The sequence below is a fragment of the Branchiostoma floridae genome, chromosome 12 (genome assembly GCF_000003815.2).
Source record: "Branchiostoma floridae strain S238N-H82 chromosome 12, Bfl_VNyyK, whole genome shotgun sequence".
Classification (NCBI taxonomy): domain Eukaryota; kingdom Metazoa; phylum Chordata; class Leptocardii; order Amphioxiformes; family Branchiostomatidae; genus Branchiostoma; species Branchiostoma floridae.
The window spans coordinates 6,061,030-6,085,665 of NC_049990.1; the positions used below are offsets into that span (position 1 = coordinate 6,061,030).

General features: G+C 40.7%; 1 protein-coding gene across 6 annotated transcripts in view; it reads right to left on the reverse strand.

The window, feature by feature from the left end:
- Nucleotides 1-798: 798 nt before the first annotated feature.
- The window catches only part of LOC118426863 (fibronectin type-III domain-containing protein 3A-like), a 91,642-nt gene continuing 67,804 nt past the window's right edge, over nt 799-24,636 (reverse strand). For 4 of the 6 annotated variants that reach the window (XM_035836423.1, XM_035836422.1, XM_035836421.1 and 1 more), the window contains 13 exons: nt 23,101-23,187; nt 21,427-21,565; nt 20,409-20,474; nt 18,728-18,846; nt 18,186-18,291; nt 17,061-17,233; nt 16,310-16,423; nt 15,327-15,476; nt 13,416-13,693; nt 9,226-9,438; nt 6,416-6,582; nt 4,777-4,904; nt 799-3,725 (listed from right to left, as the gene is read on the reverse strand). In XM_035836423.1, coding sequence (XP_035692316.1) covers nt 3,420-3,725; nt 4,777-4,904; nt 6,416-6,582; nt 9,226-9,438; nt 13,416-13,693; nt 15,327-15,476; nt 16,310-16,423; nt 17,061-17,233; nt 18,186-18,291; nt 18,728-18,846; nt 20,409-20,474; nt 21,427-21,565; nt 23,101-23,187 — 2,046 coding nt within the window. In that variant the 3' untranslated portion in view covers nt 799-3,419. Of the gene's footprint in view, nt 3,726-3,769; nt 3,941-4,178; nt 4,254-4,776; nt 4,905-6,415; nt 6,583-9,225; nt 9,439-13,415; nt 13,694-15,326; nt 15,477-16,309; nt 16,424-17,060; nt 17,234-18,185; nt 18,292-18,727; nt 18,847-20,408; nt 20,475-21,426; nt 21,566-23,100; nt 23,188-24,636 lie in introns of those variants that run through there. The other 2 variants (XM_035836424.1, XM_035836425.1) reach the window with 2 other exon arrangements.

The following is a 24,636-nucleotide window of genomic DNA, read 5'->3' on the forward strand; positions in this document are numbered from 1 at the left end:
TAAGCTGCCTGGGTTTGCCATGTATTGTATTTTGTCTGCAATCTCAATTAATAAATACAATACAACAAGAATTTAAAAAAAAGGCTGCTAGGGGGAAAGACCCTCATAATTTAATCACTGGGTCAAAATCTACTCACATGCCAAATGTCATCCATCCAAACCATGCTTTCCAACCGCAATCACACAAACAGAACAACTAACATACGATAACAAGAATTCAACCATCGCTTATCATGTTTAGAATGCAGAAATGAAGCCAACAAGTATTACTTGTAAGACCTAGTCTCTACCAGACTCCCGCCTGGCAGAATAGTGGGAAATTTGGCCAAGTTAGGAATAAAAGTCAAGCAGGAGTTAATTAGCTCAGGAGTTAACTGGCTGGCCAGCAGATAGCTGGATAGACTACAAAAGACTGACTGAAATCCCATGGAAAATTATTTGTCCCTATTTGGCCCAAATCTTCTCTTTTGTCATCCAGCTGACACGTCTGCTTGCAGACTACTGTAAATTTAAGTTTGTGGGGATTTACTTTCGCGGTAGCGAGGAAATGGAGTGTTCGCGGTGGTTTTAAATTTGCAGTAGCGGCATAGACTGCAGTCTCATACTAATGATGGAAAAATGTTCGCGGTGGTTTTAAGTTAGCAGTTTATAAGTGACTACAGCGAAAACCGCAAACATAAAACCACTGCGAACATTTCTGCACTTACAGTATGTAAGACCCCCTCTGAACAAATCACCAACTTTAAGGACAATAGCAACAAATAACAACAAACAAATAAACAAACAAGGAAACCGATGAACATAATATATAGGCATATATTTGATACTTTTAATGAGTACAGTGGATACAATTAATAGCTAACTTCGTTTTGTACATTAGACCCAGCACAGATTCAGCGTACTGAAAACTTGCCGGACAATGCGAGGTTTACAATAATTTTAAATATTACAAAGGAGGCAATTTTAAAAATACAAGGTTTAATTTAGATATAATCATTATATGTTTGGGTTTGTATGAAAGGTGTGTTTTCACCGACACTAGGAAAAAAGTAGTGTTAAGGCTGAAGGATCACGTTAAGCTTGGTACATTATGAAGTAGCCTAAACAACTAGTGGATTTTTCCTCTCTTTCCTACAATTTTCACATAACATGGCTGCAATACAACTGTAATGCACTGTTTAACAATTTTAGGTATTACAGGTTAAAATAATACATATTAGGGTAACAACTAAAGTGGAGAAAGTCCTGAAATAATAATAGCAAATCAAAAATTCAGGATGGAAAAAAATCATAACACAGGTGCCTGAATGCTAAGTAAGCAAGATCAATAAGAAATAATTCTTAGAATTAAAGGGGACATAAAATAAAGAGGACGCTGGTTAAGTTTAACCTTACAGCTAAGAAAGAACCAGAAAAAAATGGCACAAATGCTCCACTTCTTGCACAAGATAATAGCAGTGGAAACTGTGTAAAATTTCTCATGGAAAATGGAAGAAATGGACTTTGACACATTAATTCAACAAGCCGCACAGACATAGCTCATAATTACATGTACTTTTCCAATCAGACGTTTCCCTGCTAAGTTCTGTGTCAAAAACGTACACATATGTGAGAAGTACTAGTTCATAAGTTTTGAATCTGACCTGGGAATGTAGAATAGGCTTCATGTGCACTGGGCATTTCACCTGAGTAAGATCATAACAGCCACTGATGAGACAGCAGTTCTGATTGGTCAGTAGAGATCTGGCTAGAATTCACAAACTCTAATTTGATTGGCTAGGATCAGAGATGACATCACGGATTGGCCTTGATTACGTAATAGACAAACATGGTTTGTCGTCACTTGAAATGCACACAGATGCACATAATATATAGTTCATTTATGTATTTTTTAGAGTACATTAATTTGATTTCCCACTAGTAGGGGAGCTTTCGTTAGATTCCCTCCTCATTCTAGCACCATTTTTGTAGGAGAAAATACAGACTGCACCTAGGAATATCCTAACTTTTTTTTACATTGGGGAATATGGACAGATGCTGTACAGTATTATATCAAGACAGTTAAAATCTATATTTTCTGGAATTAGCGTCGCAAGTCACCTGCTTTGCACTATACTTCAGCACTGCTCGAGGGTTGGACAGAGTTGCCAGTCAAAAGGCATTTACATAGTCCGACAGCATAAGAAAATGTGGGAGCAGTTTTTATCGGTACTTGAATGTGTAGTAAAGGAAGCCCCTTGTGCGCGGAAATATACAATGATCTCAGAGACATAAACAGCGCTACATGTTGATTCACAGCTTGGACATTCTACAACATTGTTTTCTGTAAGTCTACTACATCTTTTCCACATAATACTGTATTTCTTCTTTTTTTTCCACATTTGCAATAGGCAACAATTTCTTAAGGCACATACACCATGAGACAGGCTTGTTTGGTGCAGCATATTCTCCTTGTAAGTCAGCAAGAATAGAGTCCTCTTTGTTAAACTACCACAAACGACTTTGGAGAGAGAGAGAGATACTTGGATAGGATACAGAGCAGAGCAGCCCAAACCAGAAAAGTTTGTCTGGATTGGCGAGACGGAATTTTGCACAAGGGACCTCACAGTAATCCACTGTCATAAATACTTCTTACAATTCACAATAAATATGCATTATCATTTCTTACATTTATGTAGAGTACTCTTCAAGTAGGCTATGACTGGCTGGCATCAACAGAAGTGGTGAAGGGTTGAGTAAGCAATTATAGCATTCTTACTCCTGTGCTCTTCTTCATCTTAAGTCAATCTGGCTCCTCACAGAGCATGTGGTAACAGAGATGTTGTATATATGACTGCTACCAAAGTTTTCTTCCGACAATTCTGACCCAAGCCACATGACTCTTAATCTGGTATTCTGACACTCTCCTTTTTCCCCATGAAATGTTTCTAAGGAGTGCTAAATCCATTTGTGCCACACTGGTTCACTTTGATTGCCATCTTCAGTTATCAATCATCCCTTTACATTGTCATTGACAACAGACCTTCATATCATAAACAACACAAATTAAACAAAAGCAATACACATTCTAGTGTTCGTTATTAACTCATCAAACTAAAAACAAAATCCTCCATCTAACGTATGCTATCTAAGCTTATGGACTGTACACTTTCCTTGCGTTCACAACCTACAAATGTAAGTGTTAAGTATGCTTTCTTTCCGTACACATTGAAGGAGGTTGGACAGATAGATAGCACTTGATTTCCTGGTACATTGTAGGTAGAGCACATCCCTTTTTTATGTGTTTGCACCATACAAATTGCACTGAAAGCCTGGGAAACTGGAGTAGGTAGAGTTGTGGGGATGCAATCGGAGCCAATCAGAAGGAGGGTCAAAGTTCAGGAACGTATCAATCAACCAATCAGAGAGGACGGCTCTCCCTAGATGAAGTACTGGATGATGAAGGCGATGAATATTGCGAGGAGCGTGAAGGACGCCAGCACAATGGCCACCAGCTGCTCGTCGCTGAGCTCCTTCCGCTCGACAGGCAGCTCCTGGACGGGGCGTGGCGTCTCCGTGACGACCTGTTCCCTGCTGCGGGTGTGGAATGTGACTCCAGGGCTGTACGGGCCGATCAGGGGGGTCGGGTCGTCCTGGCACTGTCGGACGGAGCAGACGCGCAGGTGGTACTCAGTGTCGGGTTCCAGGCTCTCTAGTGTGAACGACGTCTCAGGACCTTTGTAGACCTACAGAATGAACGGCAGACATGTATGTATCAGGCTAGAATTTTGCAATCTGGCAGAACTTATGATTCTTCCAGTGGAGACTGCTTAGTGTATCGGGATACTAGGACTATGTTGGGATGTTTTCCTCTATATAAATTCTTCTGAGTTAGAAGTTGATCTAAGGTGTCAGGTTCTAGGCTCTCTAGTGTGACTGACGTCTCAGGACCTTTGTAGACCTACTGAAGGGGCAGCAGACACGTACATTTTTATCAAAGAAGGTTTAGACATTAGAAATTCCTCCAATGATTGTAAAAGCCTCCAATGATTGTAAGAAACTTATCCCATACTACAACTTCTGTATTAGTTAGATAAGCGTTAAGTTATAGAACTGTAGTTATGTAGATGCTATACTCTGTACCCCGTACAATTGTTGTTCAATAAAGCTATCTATCTTTAAATGTGTTTACAGTTTAAAGTGAATCCATTGATTTAAAGTGACATAAAGTATTCTACAAATTGCGTGCACAACGTCTCTGGCCCTTTGTAGACCTACAGGAGGGACGGCAGACACGTTTGCATCAAGCTAAAATTTTGCAGGCTTACTGAATGTACCAGACGAGAGTAGAGATCACTCTCTATGAAATGCTAGGACTGTGTTAGGGTTGTCTCCTATATAGATCCTGAGTTTAAAGTCAATCTAAAGTGACATGTAGAATTCTACGAAATGTGTACATTTAGCACCAAAAAACACACATGTACATCATCATCCCCTTTGCACATTGCAGAATTTTTCAAAACCCTATGATTTCCTAACCAACAAAAACATTGATGGGACACCAAAGTTGTACTGGCTTTGTTGGCCCATCAATGTTTTTGTCGGTTACAACTTACAACAATGCCACCTAGCAGTCCTATGAAGTACTGCAGCTGATCCTTACCATTGCGATACTAGGACTGTGAATTTTTCAAAACCCTATGATTTCTCTACCTACAAAAACCCCCGATGCACTAAAGTCAGTACATGTTACAATGCCACCTGGCAGTCCTACGAAGTACTGCAGCTGATCCTTACCTCCTGGTACCTGGCGTCCCGGCCCTGTGCCATCTGCAGCTGGTACAGGATGGGGTCTCTCCTCATGGCCGGCACCTCCATCCACACTGCCTTACAGGTTCTGTCACTCACCTCCTGAACCTTGGGGGCTGAAATCAGATAGTGTCGAAATTAGGCCATGTTGCGTCAATGAAGATTTGCCATCCAGGCAATGAGATATACACAGAAAAGCCTAAGCAACTGGGTATGATTTTGGAAACGGTCAGACGTTTCAGATAGCCATCTGGAGTCTTACATTAGTGACACTGACATAGTCTTACGTTTGATCATTTCCAAAATCATATATCTAGTTGCTTGAGGTAACTTCTTTTTGGTGTACTACTTCTACAGTAAATGGATGACATCCTCTGGGAAGGCCAAGAATGATGTGAGATTGCAAATGGAAAAAAAAGTTTGCCAACAAAAAAAAAAGAATGTTGCTTTCATGATAGAACGGGAGCTGGCACCAGTTATTGTTAAGATTAGGCCATGTTGATTTGACTAATGCTAGTTCACCTTAATACGTGGGGTAACCTGGGTATTTTGACATTTCAGACCAACAACATGGGTTTCAAATGTCAACATTTTCAAGCTATTGCAAAGTGAAACTATCTTCCAGTGACTTATAACGATCCCCAAATATCCTATTCTTATATACAACGGATATAGGTTACCCTAAGGATAAAGGTGAACTAACGTTATATATCATTTTTTAATTCTCCTGTCGAGTTTTTGACAGATGAACAGGCAAACAGGCATTTGCCGGTACGCGGGGTAGGTTCGGCAACCTGTTTGCCTAGCCTGCACATGACTTTTTATGGTGAAGGAGGGGTGTGCAATTTCTTCTCAACCCTCTCGTCTACTGGCGCAAATGTCACAGGGACAAGAGCATGCCACGTGTGAGACGGCCCTGGCAGATGCAGCTTTGTCGTTTGGAGTATCCGTCTTCTAGGAGGACTTCCGCCCACGGATGTAAGGGGTTCTTCCTATCCCTGACTCGTGTAAGCGTGTGCGTCATGACCGAACATGCCCCTAAGGTAGGCAATGCCATCTGACTATATATGGATGTTTACTATATGGATGACAAGATAGGCAAGAAAACTTGTTGCCAAATGTTCAGCGGTACCCCATGGTTAAGAGTTAAACTACAATGTAAGGGGAGATGAGATGACGTGTAATGCTGCCGTAATGCTCAAAGTTTTGATGATGCTGTAGTCTGCTGACAGTCACGGTTATTCCACAGTATGCCAAAAAGCACTTACTCAACCAACTGGATATGATTTTGGAAACAGTCATACGTTTCAATCCACTAGTTCTCGTCAGTGACACTGAAGAGATCTGGAAGAAACTGGTCTTCTATACCCTAACTGTGAATGAAGACAATTTTAGATGTCCAATAGGAAATATTTTAAGACAATTGAAGACTGAAGACAATATGGATTCCATAGTAGTTTTTTCACCTCAAGCTTGAACTCCCCAAACTTCAATTGTGTCACCAGTATCACATCTTTGCTATATTTTTTTCTGACCCTTACAAATTTTTTCTTATGACCTCACTGCCAGCATGCCAATTTGCGTTTATTTAGAATAGATAAAGGCTCAAACAAACAAACAAACAAACCTTTTATGGCGGGCGGCGGTGCCTTCTGCGTGATGAACTGATAGATGGGAGAGAAGGGGCCCTCGCCTGCATCGTTCATAGCCAGGATGCGGAAGTTGTAGGGAGTCTGTTCGCTCAGTCTGTTCACCTTGAAGGTGGTGTTGGTGCCAGCATAGATGCTAACAAACCTATGGAAAGACAAAAAACAAAAACAAATCTGTTATTCCCTGAAAAACTCGACGTTGTAAGGAGTCTGTTTGCTCATTCTATTGACCTTGAAGTTTGTGTTACAAGCATAAATGACCAGGCAACTGGATATGATTTTGGAAACAGTCTCAGACAGCATGCACTATTTTTCCAGTGTCACTGAGGAGATCTTGTTGAACAGCAGGTTTTACACCCTTAACATTAATTGATACATAAATGAGGTACTAGTAAAGACAAAGTTTATCATATAGTCCCTGCAACACTTTCTACCCTCCTCTCCATTTGACATACAAATTACTATCTCTTATCTACGCACATTCGAATTGCCTAGCCAAATCTAATTACAAACCTAGTGGCCGTCCTAATGATTAGTCCTCTAGATATTAGGCCCCCATTATATAGATTTCAGTTAAGCTGGTAGCACTGAGCTTTCGGCAGCCGATTACTTCAAACCTTTGTCAGAAATGTGAACTAGGATAGCTCAGTGCAGCAAAGGGAATAATGATTTTGGGGCACATTTTTGTCTGTCAAACTTGGAAGAAAAAGTCTGGGAACTCTCTGGTGTTCCCTTTTAAGATTAGAAACAGGCAAATCTGTCAAATAATGAAAATGTGATGTCAAAAGCCAGTAGTTAATGTTTTGTCGAGCAGAATAAATGGTGAAATCTCTCAAATACCCATTAGTTTCTTCGCTAGAATTTTCATTCTTGGAACTTTTGAATCTTCCACATTGCTTTCTACATTTTTGCTTGTGACACATACTATATGTGCTCATTCGAGCCCAAAGCACTGAAAAATCCAAAAGGTGAAACATGTTAGCGTGTTGACTCAAATAAAGCTCCAAAAAGTGATGACACGACGAAGAAGAAGAAGCTCCAAACAAGGAACATGTGGCTCAAGCGTCATTTCTGAAGCTTGAGGTTGTCCTTTCTAACGCACACTATATTGCTTTCTACATTTTTGCTGTTTCTACATTCCGAACATCATGAAACAAACTGCATACTTGGTTCATATATAATGAACATGAAATTATCCCCCCTCAGGCCCTCATTATATCTAGCAATGAGATTCGGCTCCTTCATCTGGGAAACCAAAACTGCAGGTGGTCGCAATTCACGTGTTCTGTTGGTTTTCACATGGCGTGGGGTATGAATGAATGAATGAATGAATACAAGCAGAACATGTATATGTGAATTTCAGATAAGGTGTACAAAATCTAGTTCATTGAGCTCACATGTTGAATGTTTAGACATATTCTCCAAGTAGAGAACACACAATGATGTCAACGATAGCAGCAGGAGGTCTACCATCAAGCCAGCTTGTCTGGTATAAACTGTGATAGGTTCAACAGGTCGTCTACTCCGAGCAGTACTGGTAGTACTGCTATCTTCAAACATCCGCCATACAGAAAACACATCACAGCTGGATGTCCACGTAGCTACTTGAATCTGTCAGCTTTCAATAAAGCAGGGCTCGAAATACATACGCAGGTTAGTGCAGGTAAAATTGGAGCTATTAGGTGCAGGTATTTCTGATGTCTACCTGCACCTAATATAACCTGCACTGGTCCATGTACTGACTACTGGGTTTTATACACAAATGTCCTATAATGTAGGTGTATATGGATTGTTATTAGCCGCATTGACTGTTATCACCTATGAAGTATAAAAGAAAAATAGCAATGGTTCCTGAACAATCTAGTATGATCCATACTTCCTAATTTCAGAATGGTGCAGGTAAAATTTGTCTGGTACAGGTAATTTTCAATATTACCTGCACCAGTGCAGGTATGCAGGAAAAAAAGTATTTCGAGCCCTGTAATTGAACCTGTCAGCTTTCACTAAAGCCTTATTTGGCATAAAATTGTGCACGGCATTACAGGCTGTCTATTCCGCTCACTTGTGTCATTGAACTTTAAAACGGGTGCCACACAAAAAAAACACTTCTCAGCAATATAGGGCACTGAGGGTGGATACTGGTACAGAAAATTCAGGTACAGGTACGGTCAAGGTCCAGAGGATCAGGCCTAGCTACGTCCAGGTCCGGACCTGAACCTGGGCCTACAATGTAATTGTATGTGAAAACTTTTGAATGGGCGACAATAAAACAACTGTCCATTTTGCTACAAAGGAATGTTGCTACAAAGGGCATAGTAAAAAGTGAAGGCTGCGACATTCATAAACTTCATTCCTAATCCTATAATTAGCTTTTGTTATTCCTTTTTGTGCAATGGCTTTTATAAACCTGATAAAATTCGACTTCATGCCCAGAAGGTCAACCAATTTACCTACCTATCAACATGTCTTGATGTACTAACCACAGTGATATAGATAGGACACTAACTAAGGGCCGATTTACACAAGGCACGTATCCTAGGAAACTTTTTTTTACCGGTGTAAGTTGATATTCCAGAATCTCAGTTGTATTACTTTTGAATTTCTGTTTGGTATTGTAATGGTTACATTGAAATCTTTGGTTATCAGTTGTATTATTCTTGTACACAGGTCTTCAGTTATTTAATTTATACTATTATCATCATTCTGTTGGATGGTTCCCCAAGTTTTTGTTAATTTGAAAAGCCAAATAGAAATAAAACAAATAAAAAAATGAGATAAGGGGTCTCACCTCAGAGTTCTGGTGTCCTCCATCTGCAGGATGTATTCCGTTGCTTTCGTGTCCGCGTTCTTGGTTCCGTCCGTCCACCTGAGCTTCAGGCTGGAGTGGCCGCACTGCACACACTCGAGCTTGGGCGGGTTGGGGGGCAGCGGCTTCGTTCTGGCCTTAATCGTTCCGCTGAAGGGCCCCGCTCCTATCCTGTTCACGGCCTGGATTCGCAACCTACAGCAACAAAATATGACTGCTTAATTTGGAAAAGCTGAAGTCTGTGGTTTATAGCGTTTATGTGGCAAAGTTTGGGCCAGTTAGAAGCCAGCGGCTTCGTTCTGGCCTTAATCGTTCCGCTGAAGGGACCTGCTCCTATCCTGTTCACGGCCTGGATTCGCAACCAACAGCAACAAAATAGAAGTGCTTAATCAACTGGGAAAAGCTGATGCTTGTGGGGAATAGCGTTTGTGTTGTAAAGCTAGGGCAACATGGGGGCAGCGGCTTCGTTCTGGCCTTAATTGTCCCACTGAAGGGCCCCGCTCCTATCCTGTTCACGGCCTGGATTCGTAACCTACACCAGCGTACAAGTGCTTAATTAATTGGGAAAAGCTGATGCTTGTGGGGAATAGCGTTTGTGTTGTAAAGCTAGGGCAACATGGGGGCAGCGGCTTCGTTCTGGCCTTAATTGTTCCACTGAAGGACCCCGCTTCTATCCTGTTCACGGCCTGGATTCGTAACCTACACCAACGTACAAGTGCTTAATTTATAATTGGAAAAGCTGACGTATTGGTGCATAGTGTCTGTGTCACAATCTTTAAGTCATGTGTCCACCCTCCTCATTGTAATGTCACTGGACAAGTATATCCTACCACAAACACTGGAATGTACTTGCTTTTCTTACATTTCAAAGGTTCAAGGTTCATAATATGAATGGTTTTATCTGCAAGTTCTTGCCCAAATGCTAATTTCAATTACATGATGGAAACATTAGGAAACATACACATGACAATGAACAGTGATAAACATGACTGTAAAAAGAGGCTAATCGAATTCTAGTGTCGACTACTTCTAAATGGGTTGGGTTTAATAACGTATGATTACAGTCAATCATTTTGCTATGTTATGGATGTGCCCTGCTTAATCGCATCAGTCAGTCAGTCATAGTCATATGGTGTATTACAGCACCGTTGGGGTTATACCGCCCCTTACGGGGTGGCAACACCCTTTCTTCTAGCTGAATACAAGACGGGGATCGGATGCGCCAGGTCTCCCGTCTGGGTTAATCGCATACAACATCATATTAGCTTTAATTTGCCCACCACAGACTTAACATAAAGCATAACTGTGGTGTCACTACAGGTACTGTACTGGCCAGGACAGCATCCTAACAAGCTATCATGCATTTCAATACTAGTATCCAACTGAGCGCATGATGCGCCAAAAATGCAAAACTGAATTTGAGGCTGATGAAACTGCCAGGGTTTTCCATGGTGGAGATTTCAGGAAGGAAGGAAGACCATCCCAATCAAATTGTCTGAGTAAAATTCTTCCTACGGACGGAAAGCCAAGGGGCATTGCCAGAATGGCGACAAAAAGCGGATCTTTCAATTGCCTTCTGACCTGCGGCAGCAAAATCATGCCGGCAAACTTCTAAATGAGGCTTTTGACTGATTTTCCTCTAATTTGACGCTATCCAGTTGCTAAAGACCACAGAATTAAAAAAAGGAATAATTTCCTCCATTTCCATAAGACAAAATTGGCAAGTCTCTCACATGTATAAAAACGTTTAAAAATGGGTCAACTCACACCAGGAGGTGTGCACGGGTTTGCCATATGACAGATGGAAATCTTGGACTGGGAAAATCCTCATGTGGGTACCATATTTTCTCGACTAAAGTACGCACTTAAGTACGCACTAAAGTAAGTACTTCAGTCAGTCCATTTCTTTATTATCTGTATCATCTTTATCTTATCTATGAGATATCATGCTTCTGCATCTGCAGAAATCTTGCTGTAGATATGGTATAGAGGGAACTTTACGGACTTACAATGATTTCTTTTACTATCCTATCCTATTTTTTTCAAATCCTTAATAAAATTATCAAAATCTGATGAATTCATTAAAAGGCATTGCAAAAAAAATTAGTTTGGCACATCACCATTTTTAAGCTTATAAAAAAATGACTTCACTGACATAAGCAACACAATGCCATCTTTTCCATCAACACTAAAAGCACACTAAAATGTTACAAAATTTGACCACAAATGACAATTCATTTTTCAATTCAATTCAATTCAATTATTCATTTTCGTAGAAAAATGAATTTGTGGATTATTCAATCATTATGGAGTTTCCATGGAAATGGCAGGAAGTATGGAAAAAATCCAAATCAAATTGTCCATCAAATGGACCTTCCTCATATGAAACCCTAGGGGCATAGCAACGGGTATATCAGTAATAATGTGGGAACAAAGAGCCACTTTAGCACTGAAAATAGGGAGTTTTTGATTAACACACTTCATCTTCAGGCCATTACAACAAAATTATTCACATCTCTCATAACTTTTCATGTATTTTCTTTTGTGAAACATTTGTTCTACTCTTCTTATGTGTACTGCATGTACATGAAGTTCAAGTTAGAAACATTGATATATGATGACACAGCAGTTTGCAAAATCTGCAAGGCCATTATAACTTTGTACTTTGTACCTTCTTTTATCAAAGATGAATTATTCACAACTGTCTTTTACTTTGAAGAAAGTGGGGTCACCTCCTTATGGAAGGTTTTTGAAATTGTCCGAGGATTGGCTGTTCGCAACTGTATCTCACAATCGGTTCGGTGGATCATTATGTACTTTGGCACATGGTTAGGAGGTACCTGCGCGATAATGCATTACGTGGGTTGTCGTTAAGTGTTCACTGTAACTTTCTTTACACAACAGGCAATGTAATATTTCAGAAATTACCCATTTTACCTTTGTACTGTGACAAAGGCCAGCCGTAATGCGGGGTTAACGGGCCATCAAATTATCTCCAAGTAGATGTTGTGTTGTTTCTTTGATCATTTTGAGATAGTGGAGACATTTGTGCTTTTTATCTAGTAGTGGCAGGCTTTTAGGCAGGCATGCTTCAACGCATCATCTGGACGCACTTTTCTTAGAATAACAAGAAATTTGATGCCCCTGGACGCCCTTACATTACCTAGAATATCGTCTGACAAGCATGAAATTCTGATTGACCAGGGATGCTACCAGGTCATCTGTGGTCACAGTCTTCTACTGTGACCTCTGGAACAGTATTTTTGCCTCTTGGGATACCTAAGAATGCACTTTTTTAACTTAAAATCATAAAAAAACTCTGCACCATGGAAGGTGGATGCCCCCAGACCCCCCCTACAATAGTCACTTACCGCGACACACCAATAAGTTTGGACTCCCTATTAATTATAAAATCCTAGCTAAAAGCCTGAGTAGTGGATATAGGAAACAGAGGTCAAATCAGTAGTAAAGTCAGGTGCATTAAACTGATATTTGTTTTTTTAATATCTGTACATTTTGTGTTATGATTGTGGATGTTTGTTTGAGCCTTTATTTATTCATGTTTCTTTTGATCTGTTATCTATGTATATGCCTGTGCTGTATATGTATGTTTTATTATTGGAACTTCGAACCCTGGAAGACTAGCCCTGAATAGGGCCAAGGGTATCGCAATAAAGGAATAAAGGACGTCAGAGTTGCCGCCGTGCAAGGGCCTTCAACCACTGAGTTTTGCACATTACTCTGTGGGACCACGTAGCGCAGTGGCAGTGTGTTCGGCTCAGGACCGAGAGGTCTCGGGTTCGAATCCGGCTGCCGTGCTGCCGATCTTGTGCCCTTGGGAAAGACACTTTACACGACTTTCCTCCCTTTACTCACTTGAAAGTGAGTACTTAGCTTTGGCTACGGCCGTCCCTCGAATAGGACGTAAAATGGAGGTCCGGTGTCTGGGGAGAGCCATACACTAGGCACGTTAAAGAACCCCCACATGTGCGATGGTGCGGTCTGCAATGGTGCAAATTAAAATCCTTCCGTCTAGAATTGGTGATTGTCTACAAATCAACCAGACTCCAGGAAGAATAGTGACATATCAGTCACTAATGGAGATCTTTATAACCAAACCAAATGAAACCAAACCAACTCTAGGAAGAAGAAGAAGATCTCACAATACGAACCTATACGTGGTGTCTGGAAGTAAACCCTCAAGTAGAAAGTCTGTGACAGGTAGTTCCACCGCCACCAGTCTCCCCTCCAAACCGATGTCAATGTTATAGCCCAGGATATCTTCCCCATTGCTGCACGGCTCGTCCCACTCCAGGTGCAGGGAGGAGGCAGGGTTCTCCGGGATCTCATCAGCCGCGAGTTGGAAGGTCGTGACGGCGCTGGGTGAAGACGCCGGCGTTTGACAGGTGGCGACGGGACTGAAGGGCCCCACACCAGCTGAGTTCACTGCCTACAAGGACAGATAGCAAAAACAACTTTCAACACAATTTAATTCAGGTCGCAACAGGACCGAAGGGTCCCACACCAGCCGAGTTCACTGCCTACAAGGACAGAAAGCAGAAAAACACTTTCAATTCTTTTGTGTGAAAGCAACCTGGCAGAAGTACAAAAGGCTAGTACATGTATTCTGAATACTGTCTATTTTATCATACCACTTCTATAATACATATCAAACATACATAAGACCGATAATGATGTGTTCCTAACAGACTGACTTATAAAGCCGAGTTCACTGCCTACAAGGACAGAAAGCAGAAGAACTTTCAGGCTATTTCAATTTTATTGTGAGATCAAACTGGCAGAAGTATATGTATATGTACGCTGAATGCTGTCAATTTTCACAAATATTATTTACAAAATTCACAATACTGTACATATCACCTATAAAAATTGAACACTCTCCTCTGGAGTACAAAATGGCTTTAATTACCTCACAACAGATAATCTATACTTAATTTTTTTCACAGTTAACAGTATGTAAAGACAATGTTAGTCTGGTTGGTTTTAGTCCCTCCGGCATAAATATGCAATATGCAATTTAAAATCCACAATGATATTAAGACCAAAGCTTCCTGCAGGTTTGCCTCTTAGCGATGGTCTATGCCAATTTTTTAAAGCAAAATGTAGACTGCTTTGAAGAGATAATATGATTTTAGAATCAACTTATTCCTTGTAACATCCTTAAAGTTGCGCTTATGGCCTAGGGAATCAACTAGCAGACACGAGATCGGGAAGCCACAAGTGGGATTCCTGGCTGCAATTAGGGTCGCGTCCTTCGAAACTTCCTTAACACGACTTTCCTTACTCCACCGAAGATGTAAAAATAGCTACCTGACTTTGATTGGGAAGGTACATGTAAAAGGCAGCGGAAAGAGAGGTATGGGCTCTGATTCCTGGAAGCACTCTGGGTGGTGTCCTTGCAGTACACCTAACACGACGTTCCTCACTCCATGCCAGGTGTAAAAATAGCTACCTGACTTTGATTGGGAAGGTTCATGTACATGTCAAAGGCAGCAGAAGGAGACAGGGGCTCTGATTCCTGGAAGCATTCTGGGTGGTGTCCTTGCAGTACACCTAACACAATATTCCTCACTCCATGCCAGGTGTAAAAATAGGTACCTGACTTTAGTTGGACAGGTATATGTAAAAGGCAGCGGAAGGAGAGGTATACTGATTCCTGGAAGCATTCTGGGTGGTGTCCTTGCTGTCCTCACTCCATGTCACGTGTAAAAATAGCTACCTGACTTCAGTTGGGGAGGCAAAAGGCAGTGGGAGGCGAAGTGTGGGTTCCACATGTAGCTGTCTCCCAAAGGCTATAGGACTTTCACCTTAACAGCTACATGCACAGGATATAAAGACTCTCTCTCCAAAAATATCTCTCCAGTGTCACTGATGAAAGACACGGGATGGTTGTCTGGAATGTCTGACCATTTCCAAAATCATATCCAGTTGCTTGAGTAACTGCTTTAAGGTGTACATCATTACCTGGATGTCTAACCTCCATCGACGTATGGGACTTTTTCCTTTATTTTACCAAACATCCTATCATTGGATTGTGTCCAGAAGTATATTGCAGACTTTACCTGGACTCTAAAGTAGTAGTAAGAGGCAGGGTTGAGCCCCTTGACTTCGTAACTGTTGGCCTGTCCTGCGTAGAGTTGGGAGAACGTGCCGTCCACGCAGCTCCACTCCAGTCTGTACTCTACCACATCTGCACCGTTCCCCGCTGGTGTCTGCAAAGTACGAGAAAATCAACATGTATGAAATCTTGTTTTTTTATTTTTTTATGTATTGGTCTTCACAGCCAGGGGCTAAATTGCAAGGAGCTTACAATAGGCAGGGCTAATCGCAAGGGTCTGGAGCGAGCTGCCATTCGGCGCCACTCAGGTGACCTCAATACAACAGTAATTGCTCCTAGTGTCTGCAGAGTAGGACCCAACCAACAGGTATGAGATATTGCCCTGCTACCTACAGGGTTCTAGCTAGTGCATTTTTGTGTAACAAGTCATCATGCTATTTTTTTCTGCCCACCACACTAAATTGAGCACCCTTACTCTTATATCGACCAGTAAAATAGTAGTAGTTTGGTTGTATTTACTTGGCTAATAATGCGACATTAGATGTGAAACATTTTGATATGACCCTCCAAATTGACAAAATAAATCCCTCTAATTAAGGTATAAAAGGAACTAAATCCCCCTTTTCACCTTACATTTTCAAAATCTCCACACCCCGAAGGGAAAAGATCTCCCTTCTTTGCCATCCTCCCAATTGGTCGCTTTAAGTCTTTACCTAGCCACAACCATTACTCATAGCAAAAATCCTGGCTAGAACCCTGCTATCTACCTGTCTAAGTATCTAGACCAGGCACTACATGTAGGTATAACTAGGTAGGAGGGGAATGGGGGACTTCTCTGTACTAAGTTCAGTGTTAAATCCAGTCTGTAGCACAGTAGAAATACATTGGAAAGACATATTTGTGGTGAAATGTATTTACTATCATGGAAAGGTCACCATAAAAGACCATGTCGCAAAGATTTAAAGATTTACAGTGGCAAACCCTTACCTGCCAGCTGACCAGTGCAGCTGTGGGCGCCTTACAGGTAAGTACCGGCTCCGCAGGTGCGTCAGGTGGGCCTGCACCTGTCGTGAAGACGGATGGCTCAGACACAGGCCCTCCCTGTAAAAAAAAAAAAACAATTTTGAAATTTGTTCACTCTCTGATTAGCTTTTTAGATATATAGTGTCATACTGATATTACTGTATTAAGCAAATACTATTTTAAATGTATTTTATTGCAATACTGTTTTAATTTGTCTGTATGCAACGATTCTTGAGCACCTTGTTATTGCAATAATTTACAATCTTCGATTTTAACAGCCGCTTTAAAGAATTTCTGAGAAAGAACACAACAAAGTTGATCATTATAGCCAAACCTGTGCACTTCTACATAAGGACCACTTGGACAAAGTGACCACATTTTGTTGAGGCTTAGACATTGACACAAGCATTTGTCCACATAGACCATTTTATCAATCATTTGAGTGTATTTTGGACTGCATTTATTCAGCAAGGAAAACCAAAGACTCTTGACAGTCAGATTTGCCCCTGACTTACCCCCACTCTGTTAAAGGCTTTCAGCCAAAATGCATATGTCCTCCCCGGCATGATTTTTCCCATTGACACAAGCATCTGTCCACATAAACCATTTTATCGGTCATCTGAGTGGTCTTTTTGGATATTTTGGACTGCATTATTAACCAAGGAAAAAAGGCCCTACACAGTCGGATTTACATTTTTTTGTACCCCTGACTTACCCCCACTCTGTTGAAGGCTTTCACCCTAAATGCGTATGTCCTCCCCGGGAGCAGGTTGATGATGGTACACTCCATCTCTGGCCCCTTGTACACATCCAGGGATGTGCAGTCGTCCATCTCCATATCCACCAGGTACTCGGTGGGTGGGCAGCCACCATCGTAATCCGGGGGTGCTGGAAAAAATAAATGTATTCAAGTGTCCGAATTACAAAAATGTTATGTAATGCAATGATAGGGTTTCTCACTACTTCCTGTGATCATAGTCTTTCATTTTCTTCGAATCATGACCACCTTGCACAACAGGGTGTCTAAAATTATTCACAGATACCAAAAACTTATGGCTTAGAGAGAAAGAAAGAAATTTTCAAATTTGCACAAGTGGACATTTTCATATGACCCCTGACATTAGCACTGATTTCGTATGAAACAACACTAACCACCCCCCTCCTCTACCCTTCATGAGCGATTCATGTATGGTTTCCAAGTCACATTGTAGTCTAATACAATTATGGACAAGGGGTGCTTGAGTACCCTATACATGTAGCTCTGTTTATACAGTCCCACGTAGGGCTGGGTACTGGTACAGAAAATTCAGGTCCAGGTCCGGTTCAGGTCCAGAGGATTAGGTCCAGGTCCGGACCTGAACCTGGACCTGATGCAGTATGACTCATACCAATGGTCCATTTCACTACAAAGAAATCTGTTTGGTGGAGAATTAGACTTACACTGGCGTTTTAAAATCCTTCAACGCTAACTGCACCTGTACGATTGGCTGTAAAACTTGGTAGAAATTACTATAAACTCTACTCTACTTCACTCTTGTTATTCTCTTCCACCTGCAAGCGCCAAAACGTGTGAATGCCTGATGAAATAATCTGTTAATTTTCTAATCGGTCCAACATCCGGTCCACCTAATTTTTTCAGGTCTGGTTTTTCTGGACCGGTCCAATGAGGAAAACCGGTTTTGTACCGGTACGCTGTACCGATACCCAGCCCTAGTCCCACGTCTACCACAAGTCGTGCTCCAAGTCGACTTGATAAACACTTACAAGTGTGAGCCTGCTTGTATGTAAACCCAGCCATTGACTACTACATGTACAAATAGGAGAATGAAGACATGCTTACCCCACTTAATTTGTAGAGAGTTAGCCTTTGGTTTTCCGCAGAGCTTGGGCGGATGGCACTGGCCCGGTATGACTGGCAATGTAGTGATGCTGTATGACTCTGAATACTGAAAGGCAACACAAGTACAACATAAAAACAATGCATTGAATGCCTATTGCATTAGGGGAGTGGGGCTACATTGCAATTATTAAGTTTGTATACACATGAATATCAAAATACAAATTCAATACATGAACGGTTATCATTTAAACCAAGAGGTCATGCTTTTGGTTAAGAGTTTGTGTGTGTGTGTGCATATGTCTTGATGAGTCCATTTGTGTGTTGGAAATTACAGTTCAGACTCTTTTCCCGCACCCCTTGCTTAATTCACACCGACGTTTCGATGACCATCTGTCACCATCCTCGGGGTAATTCTGACTAGTTTACATGGTACTCCAGCACCAGGCTTTTTACAGTGGTGTACCAACCTGATGAAACTATTCAATAACAGTTCAACCTTGTTTCAAAACTATTTATACAAAAGCCCTGCACTGTACACGTACCTGACTTTGACCCCCGGCGCCCACACATGCCACCCTCAGTTTGTACGTCCCTCCTGGCACAAGGTTGTCACAGGTGTGCTCCAGGGCCGTACCAGTGTAGACCACCTCATATGGACCATCTGTAAGAGTCAACATTAAGGTCTCATTCAAGACTACAAAGTACGTATATCCAACTAGTTCTCCTTTGCATATCAAGTCACAGCTAGAATATATAAAAACTATCTCCAACAAGATTTTTCCAGTGTCACTGACGAAAGACACCCGACGGCTGTCTGAAACGTCTGACCATATGGCGTATCTTATTACCTGGATGTCTAACCTTCATCAACGTACGAATACATTTTTTTTTTCTACCATTGCAGCAAAGGCAAGAATGTCAGTGAAGACCATCTCATATGGGCCATCTATAAGAGTTGTCAACATTAGGGTCTTATTCAAGACTTTAACTTCTTCCGAACTTTGGTACAAATCTTTGAAATCTTCGCAATGGAAAAATATTTGCCTTCTGTGGGCCCATAACTTAAATCCTTTAAACTGGATGGACTAGCCATGAGAAGTAATGATCTGCCAGAGCATCCAAAAGAAACTAGTGACTGCAAGACATGGAAAATGTTGTAGTAGGTCTATCAAGACGAAAATAGCCAAAGAAAAACTAAAATTACGAACCTATATTACATAAGAAGTTCAATGGTTCATGTACTATCAACACATAAAATTATACTGTCTGTGCCTGAATTACTGAACCTACAGGAAATGTATATAATTATTAATTCTATATCAAGCACATTGACCTTACGTTACATACACATTAATGATTAGGTATTGACAACAAAATCTACTGGTACGCGCACAAATTGAATCTCCATGGCATTTACCCACTCCTCACAAAAGGCATTTCTGCCCTGCTAGCGTATACCCACGCCACTTAAAACCAAGGACTGCCGACAATTACCTTACACTTACAAAGAAGATTTCACCACTGTGACATTTTACATCAGTAGGGTTGGCTAAAAGGGAGTTATTTACAGCATGTAACACTCCTTGATGCGCCCTTTAGGGTACACCCTCAGAGTAATTCCAAAAATTTACCTTCAAAATTTCACAATTCAATTTTCCATTACCCTGCCAATGCTGCAAGTCGAGGTATAAAGTTTAGAATTTAAAGCTCTGACTTCCAACAGAAGTAAAGCTAGTTGGCCTTGCTGTTTCATGTGAAGCATTGATGTAAATGAACCTTAAGGCTTGTGATATCTACATAGCCTTCAACCAGACAAAGCTTCAAGCAACAAGTTGAAAAATCAAAGCCTGGACTTTCATACCCTACTTTACATATGCATGACAGAAACCAGGTTCTATGGCTAAACATGGTACATGTAATGCTACATAGCATCTCCCGCTTCTGCTTTGACTGAAATTATAACATCCTTACTACAATTATATCCGCCCCCTCCTCAGACACCTGAACCCAGTGGATGTAGCCTTCATCAAAGAAAGCACACATCTTTTCGGCCCTTTCTAAGAGGATATCAAGAGCCAAAAGGCCGGATAGAAGTCCGTCGGTATCATCAGCTAAATAGCGTCTAACATATACTATATACACATGTATATCATAGTGCCTTTCAGACAAAAACACTTCAATAAACGATGTTAAAGGTTGAGTGAAAGGTCGAGAGAGACAAACCTTTTCCAGACGCCATCTCTAGTAAGTATTTACTGATGTCTGTTCCTCCAGTATCTCGAGGTGGATCTGAGGAAAAGGAAGGAAAAAACCTATCATGAACAAACAGAATTTCATGTTCTCTTCACAAGTAGATGTACATTATGGATTTCATTCAATAAGATGCTAACATTAGAAATTTTTACAAACAGAATGTAAATATACCTGTATATCTACGTGATTGTGTATTAATATTACTGCATAGTTTGACATTTTCGCCAAAAGGTTTTGATTAAATGCAGCAACTGCTTGAAATAATGCAAAACATTTGATTTCAATAATTATATACTTTATGTCCCCTTTCTTTTAAACAATACTAAATCATGGAGAGCGCAGTTGATCTATATCCCACATGGAACACAATTTCTCTCTTCAATTTAGAAAAACGTGAACCAGCAAATTTAATAACGAAAAATTTCAAATTAGACTGGTGAAGCATCTTTTTGCGCCAGCTTTCATTTATTACTGAAAATACAATTAAGGCACGATCTAGACACAGTTTTTCACGATATCTACGAGCCGACAACCTCTCGCCGACAGCTTTTTTTCAGCCCCCTACGCTCTAGATCCCTCCCGACATCTCTGCTGATATCAGTAAAAACTGTGTCTACATTGGGCCTAAGTCTCCAGGCTACTTTCCATTCAGATCGAGAGGAAAGAGGTAAGATATAGCAAAGATACAAAGTACATGATTCTCCTAATAAATCCATAATCATGTTGTCCTAATTAAATCATTGAAATTTCTTGAGGAGTCACGAGGGAAGAGGTACGGGTCATACAAACTATACCAAAGATACAAATTACATGATTCTCCAAATAAATCCATTAACTGTTGTCCTACTAAATCCATTAAAATCTCCCCAGGAAGCTTGTGAAATCTCCAATCTGCGCTAATTAACTGCACGGGCCCCGCTATGCATAAGCGCCGAAGAGTATCTCGAGCGCCTTGATGGTATGGTACCCAGGCTAGAAGAAGTCTCACCCCAGGAGATCTTGAAGTGCTGTGCATGCAAGCGGCCTTTGAGCTGTGGTCTGGAAGGCACTCCTGGCTTTTCCGGATTGGTGCAGAACGTCACTTTCTCGCTCCAGCCGCTTCGCCCCTCCGAATTGCTGGCAAACAACTGAGAGAGGAGGAAGAAACCACAACACAATTAAAAAATGTGTTCATCATAGTATATCGTACAAAATCATATTCAGTTGCTTGAGTAACTGCTTTTTGGCCCTCCAAATTGTTGCTACACAACGAAGAGAGCAGGAGGGGGAGGAATAATAAGGTAAAGAAACTGCTGAAGTGTTAGAAATTCCACCGGTAACTGTACTTGAGGCACCAATTAGGAAGAGTATTCATGTCTATCAAAACATAAGTGAAGCAATCAGAAAAGCTGAGGATGCCACAAACTTCTCACTCCAGCCACTTCGGCCCTCCGAATTGCTGGCACACAACTGAGAGAGCGGGAGGGAGAAGAGTTTTAAGTTAGAATTGCCTGTACATCTGTAACAGCATTGCTTATGGGTGGCACCCATCTCCATTTCTGTAACCCGTGGGCCACACATATGTACTAGCCACTATAGCAGGAGGCTAGTCCGCTGGTAGTGATGTGTGTTTAACTCACATACTCTTCCTCATTAGTGCTGAGTGCTAAGCAGAGAAAGCAGTATGTACTATTTTTAAAGTCTTTGATATGACTGGGCCGGGAATCAAATTCACGACCTAAAGCCAAATGCAAGGCAAACACTCTACCCACTCCACCATTGCACCACTTCATTATCTATCCATGAGGGGGAAGATGCCACAACACCATTCATACAAAGGTAACTAATAGAATATACACCATGAGATTTTTGCAATTTTTTTTGTTTTTTAAGTTAGCAGTTTCCACAACTCAGCAGTGAACATATATTGTATAATACTTTTTTTATTGTGTTTGAGCTATAGCATACTAGTACAATCAGCATCTTAAACTTTATCAATGATATCTTTGTTATTACTAAGTCTTCATCAAATGTATCACACATAATACTTAAATGTATCTTTATTCTTTACTGGAATTGTGTTTCATTGGAAAGTATATCTACTGTCCTTCAAAATTGGTCACAATTCTATAATGAACACCAGTGTTAACTATGCATGTTCCCCTGATGACCCTGTCTGACGTCAGCAGGGGAATTCGGACACTTCCATATCCGGACTATTCATAACCATCGACCAATATACATGAATGTATAAAGAAAAAGAAGTTTCATACCCCATGAACAACCCATGGCTTACAAATGTAGGTCACATTTCCAAACCGGGGCCCGACCGGGATGTTTTAAGAAACGAATAATGACAATGTATACTTAGAATATTCACAAATCATGCCCATGAATCTTATTTTGACATTGTGTGTGTTTGGATGCATTTTATATCATTCTTTTCTCTGCTGAAAGCCGCCCAGCCAGGCCCCGGTTTGGAAATGTGACCTAAGCCTAACAATTCATACTGTATCTTTCTAACTATACTGTATTTCTCTAACCATATCTCATACGTCTACATGTACACGAGTACAACATACATTTTTACAAGCACAAATGTACGACAGAACACAAATACACAAAGATTTGTGACATCAGCATGTAATCTGGTCTGCCATTACAGAAAAAATATGAGCCTTACCCTGAAGTGGTAGGAACTGTTCCTTCTCAGTCTTTTATGTGTGTAGGTGAGGTCATCTCCATTGTAAACTGGTTGGAAACCATAGCCCTGTACAACAGTAAAAGCAAGCAAGCAAGATTTTAATATTAAACTCATAGTATGCTTAGCCTAGTATACTGACCTTCCACCTACTCCAATCTTTTAAGTATGCTATTGCTATATGGTATAGATCAATTTCTTCCATATTTGTACTTACATGACATTTTATAGTTATTGATTACATATTTTATTGCATTATATTGTATTGTTTCTTGTTATGAATTCTTTGTATTTTTGTCTGCATTTTTGTAGGTTCTGCCGCTACCAGCCCAAAGCTGCCTAGGCAGACCCTTGTAATGACTTGTCTCATCGTCAATAAAGTCAAAGTCAAAGTCATGCAGGTTTGACAAGAGAATCCTTTCTTGCCCTGTACAGCCGGGATTTGAACCAGTCAGCTTGTGACAAGGCTTCAACTTGAAATAACAAGTTAACTGTTTATTGTAAATACATGCCCGTGGGCTAAATTGCAAGTACACGTACAAACAAAATGTCACATACATGTATTAATCAATAATGGAAAATATAACGGTATTCAGGACTACAACTGATGCTATACTACATTCTGAAATATTCACGGTGCTCGTTTTGTTGGGTTTGACGTAAAACCTATATTTGCTTTGGTGGGTTCATTGACACTTTAAGCATTGAAACAATCAAGCATACGCAGAAAGAATTTTACAACCTACTATGCCTGTACCCGGACAAAGCCTCAAGCAACAAAATCTACAAATCAAAGCTCTGACTTCAATTTCAAACAGAGGTAGAAGCTAGCTGTTCTTGCAAGGTCAGTGACACTTATTGCAAATTGCAATGATTCAAATGAAGAACAAGGCTCATATCGTAACACTTAAAACACAAGTAAAATCTACGTGTTGTTGCTTTTGCGGCTTTAGTGTCACTTGTTGCAATGATTCAAATGAAGCACATTTAAGTCTAACAAATTTACACTCCACTTTGCCTGTACAAGGACAAAGTCAACAAATTAAAGACCTCACTTCAAACGAAAGTAAAATCTAAGTGACACTCAATGACAATTAATTTCAGCAATCATTTGTAGCATTAATGCAAATTAAGCCAAAGGCTCGTAGCTCTCAAAATTTACCACCCATGTTCACTTTTTTTTTTTACTCTTCGAGCAAAATGTCAACAACTCTGAATTCAAACAGAAGTTAAACAACAATTTGCCTCTGATATTCTGTGACATTTGTAGAATTAACACAAGGGAACCTCAACACTTGTACCAATTTATGTTATGACGCCAGTAGAGCAAGCTTTGAACTAGTGATTTCCACAAGCACGAGGCTGTCAACGTGGTTGACCTACACTTCAGGTACATGGACACAGGTTTTGACTATGCCACCGTGAGAAGAGTAAAATGACGCTACATACACGTACATGTATGTATGAACCAGGGCTCTAGCCAGCTCGACATTTTTTTCCGTCAGCCAATTCCCATTG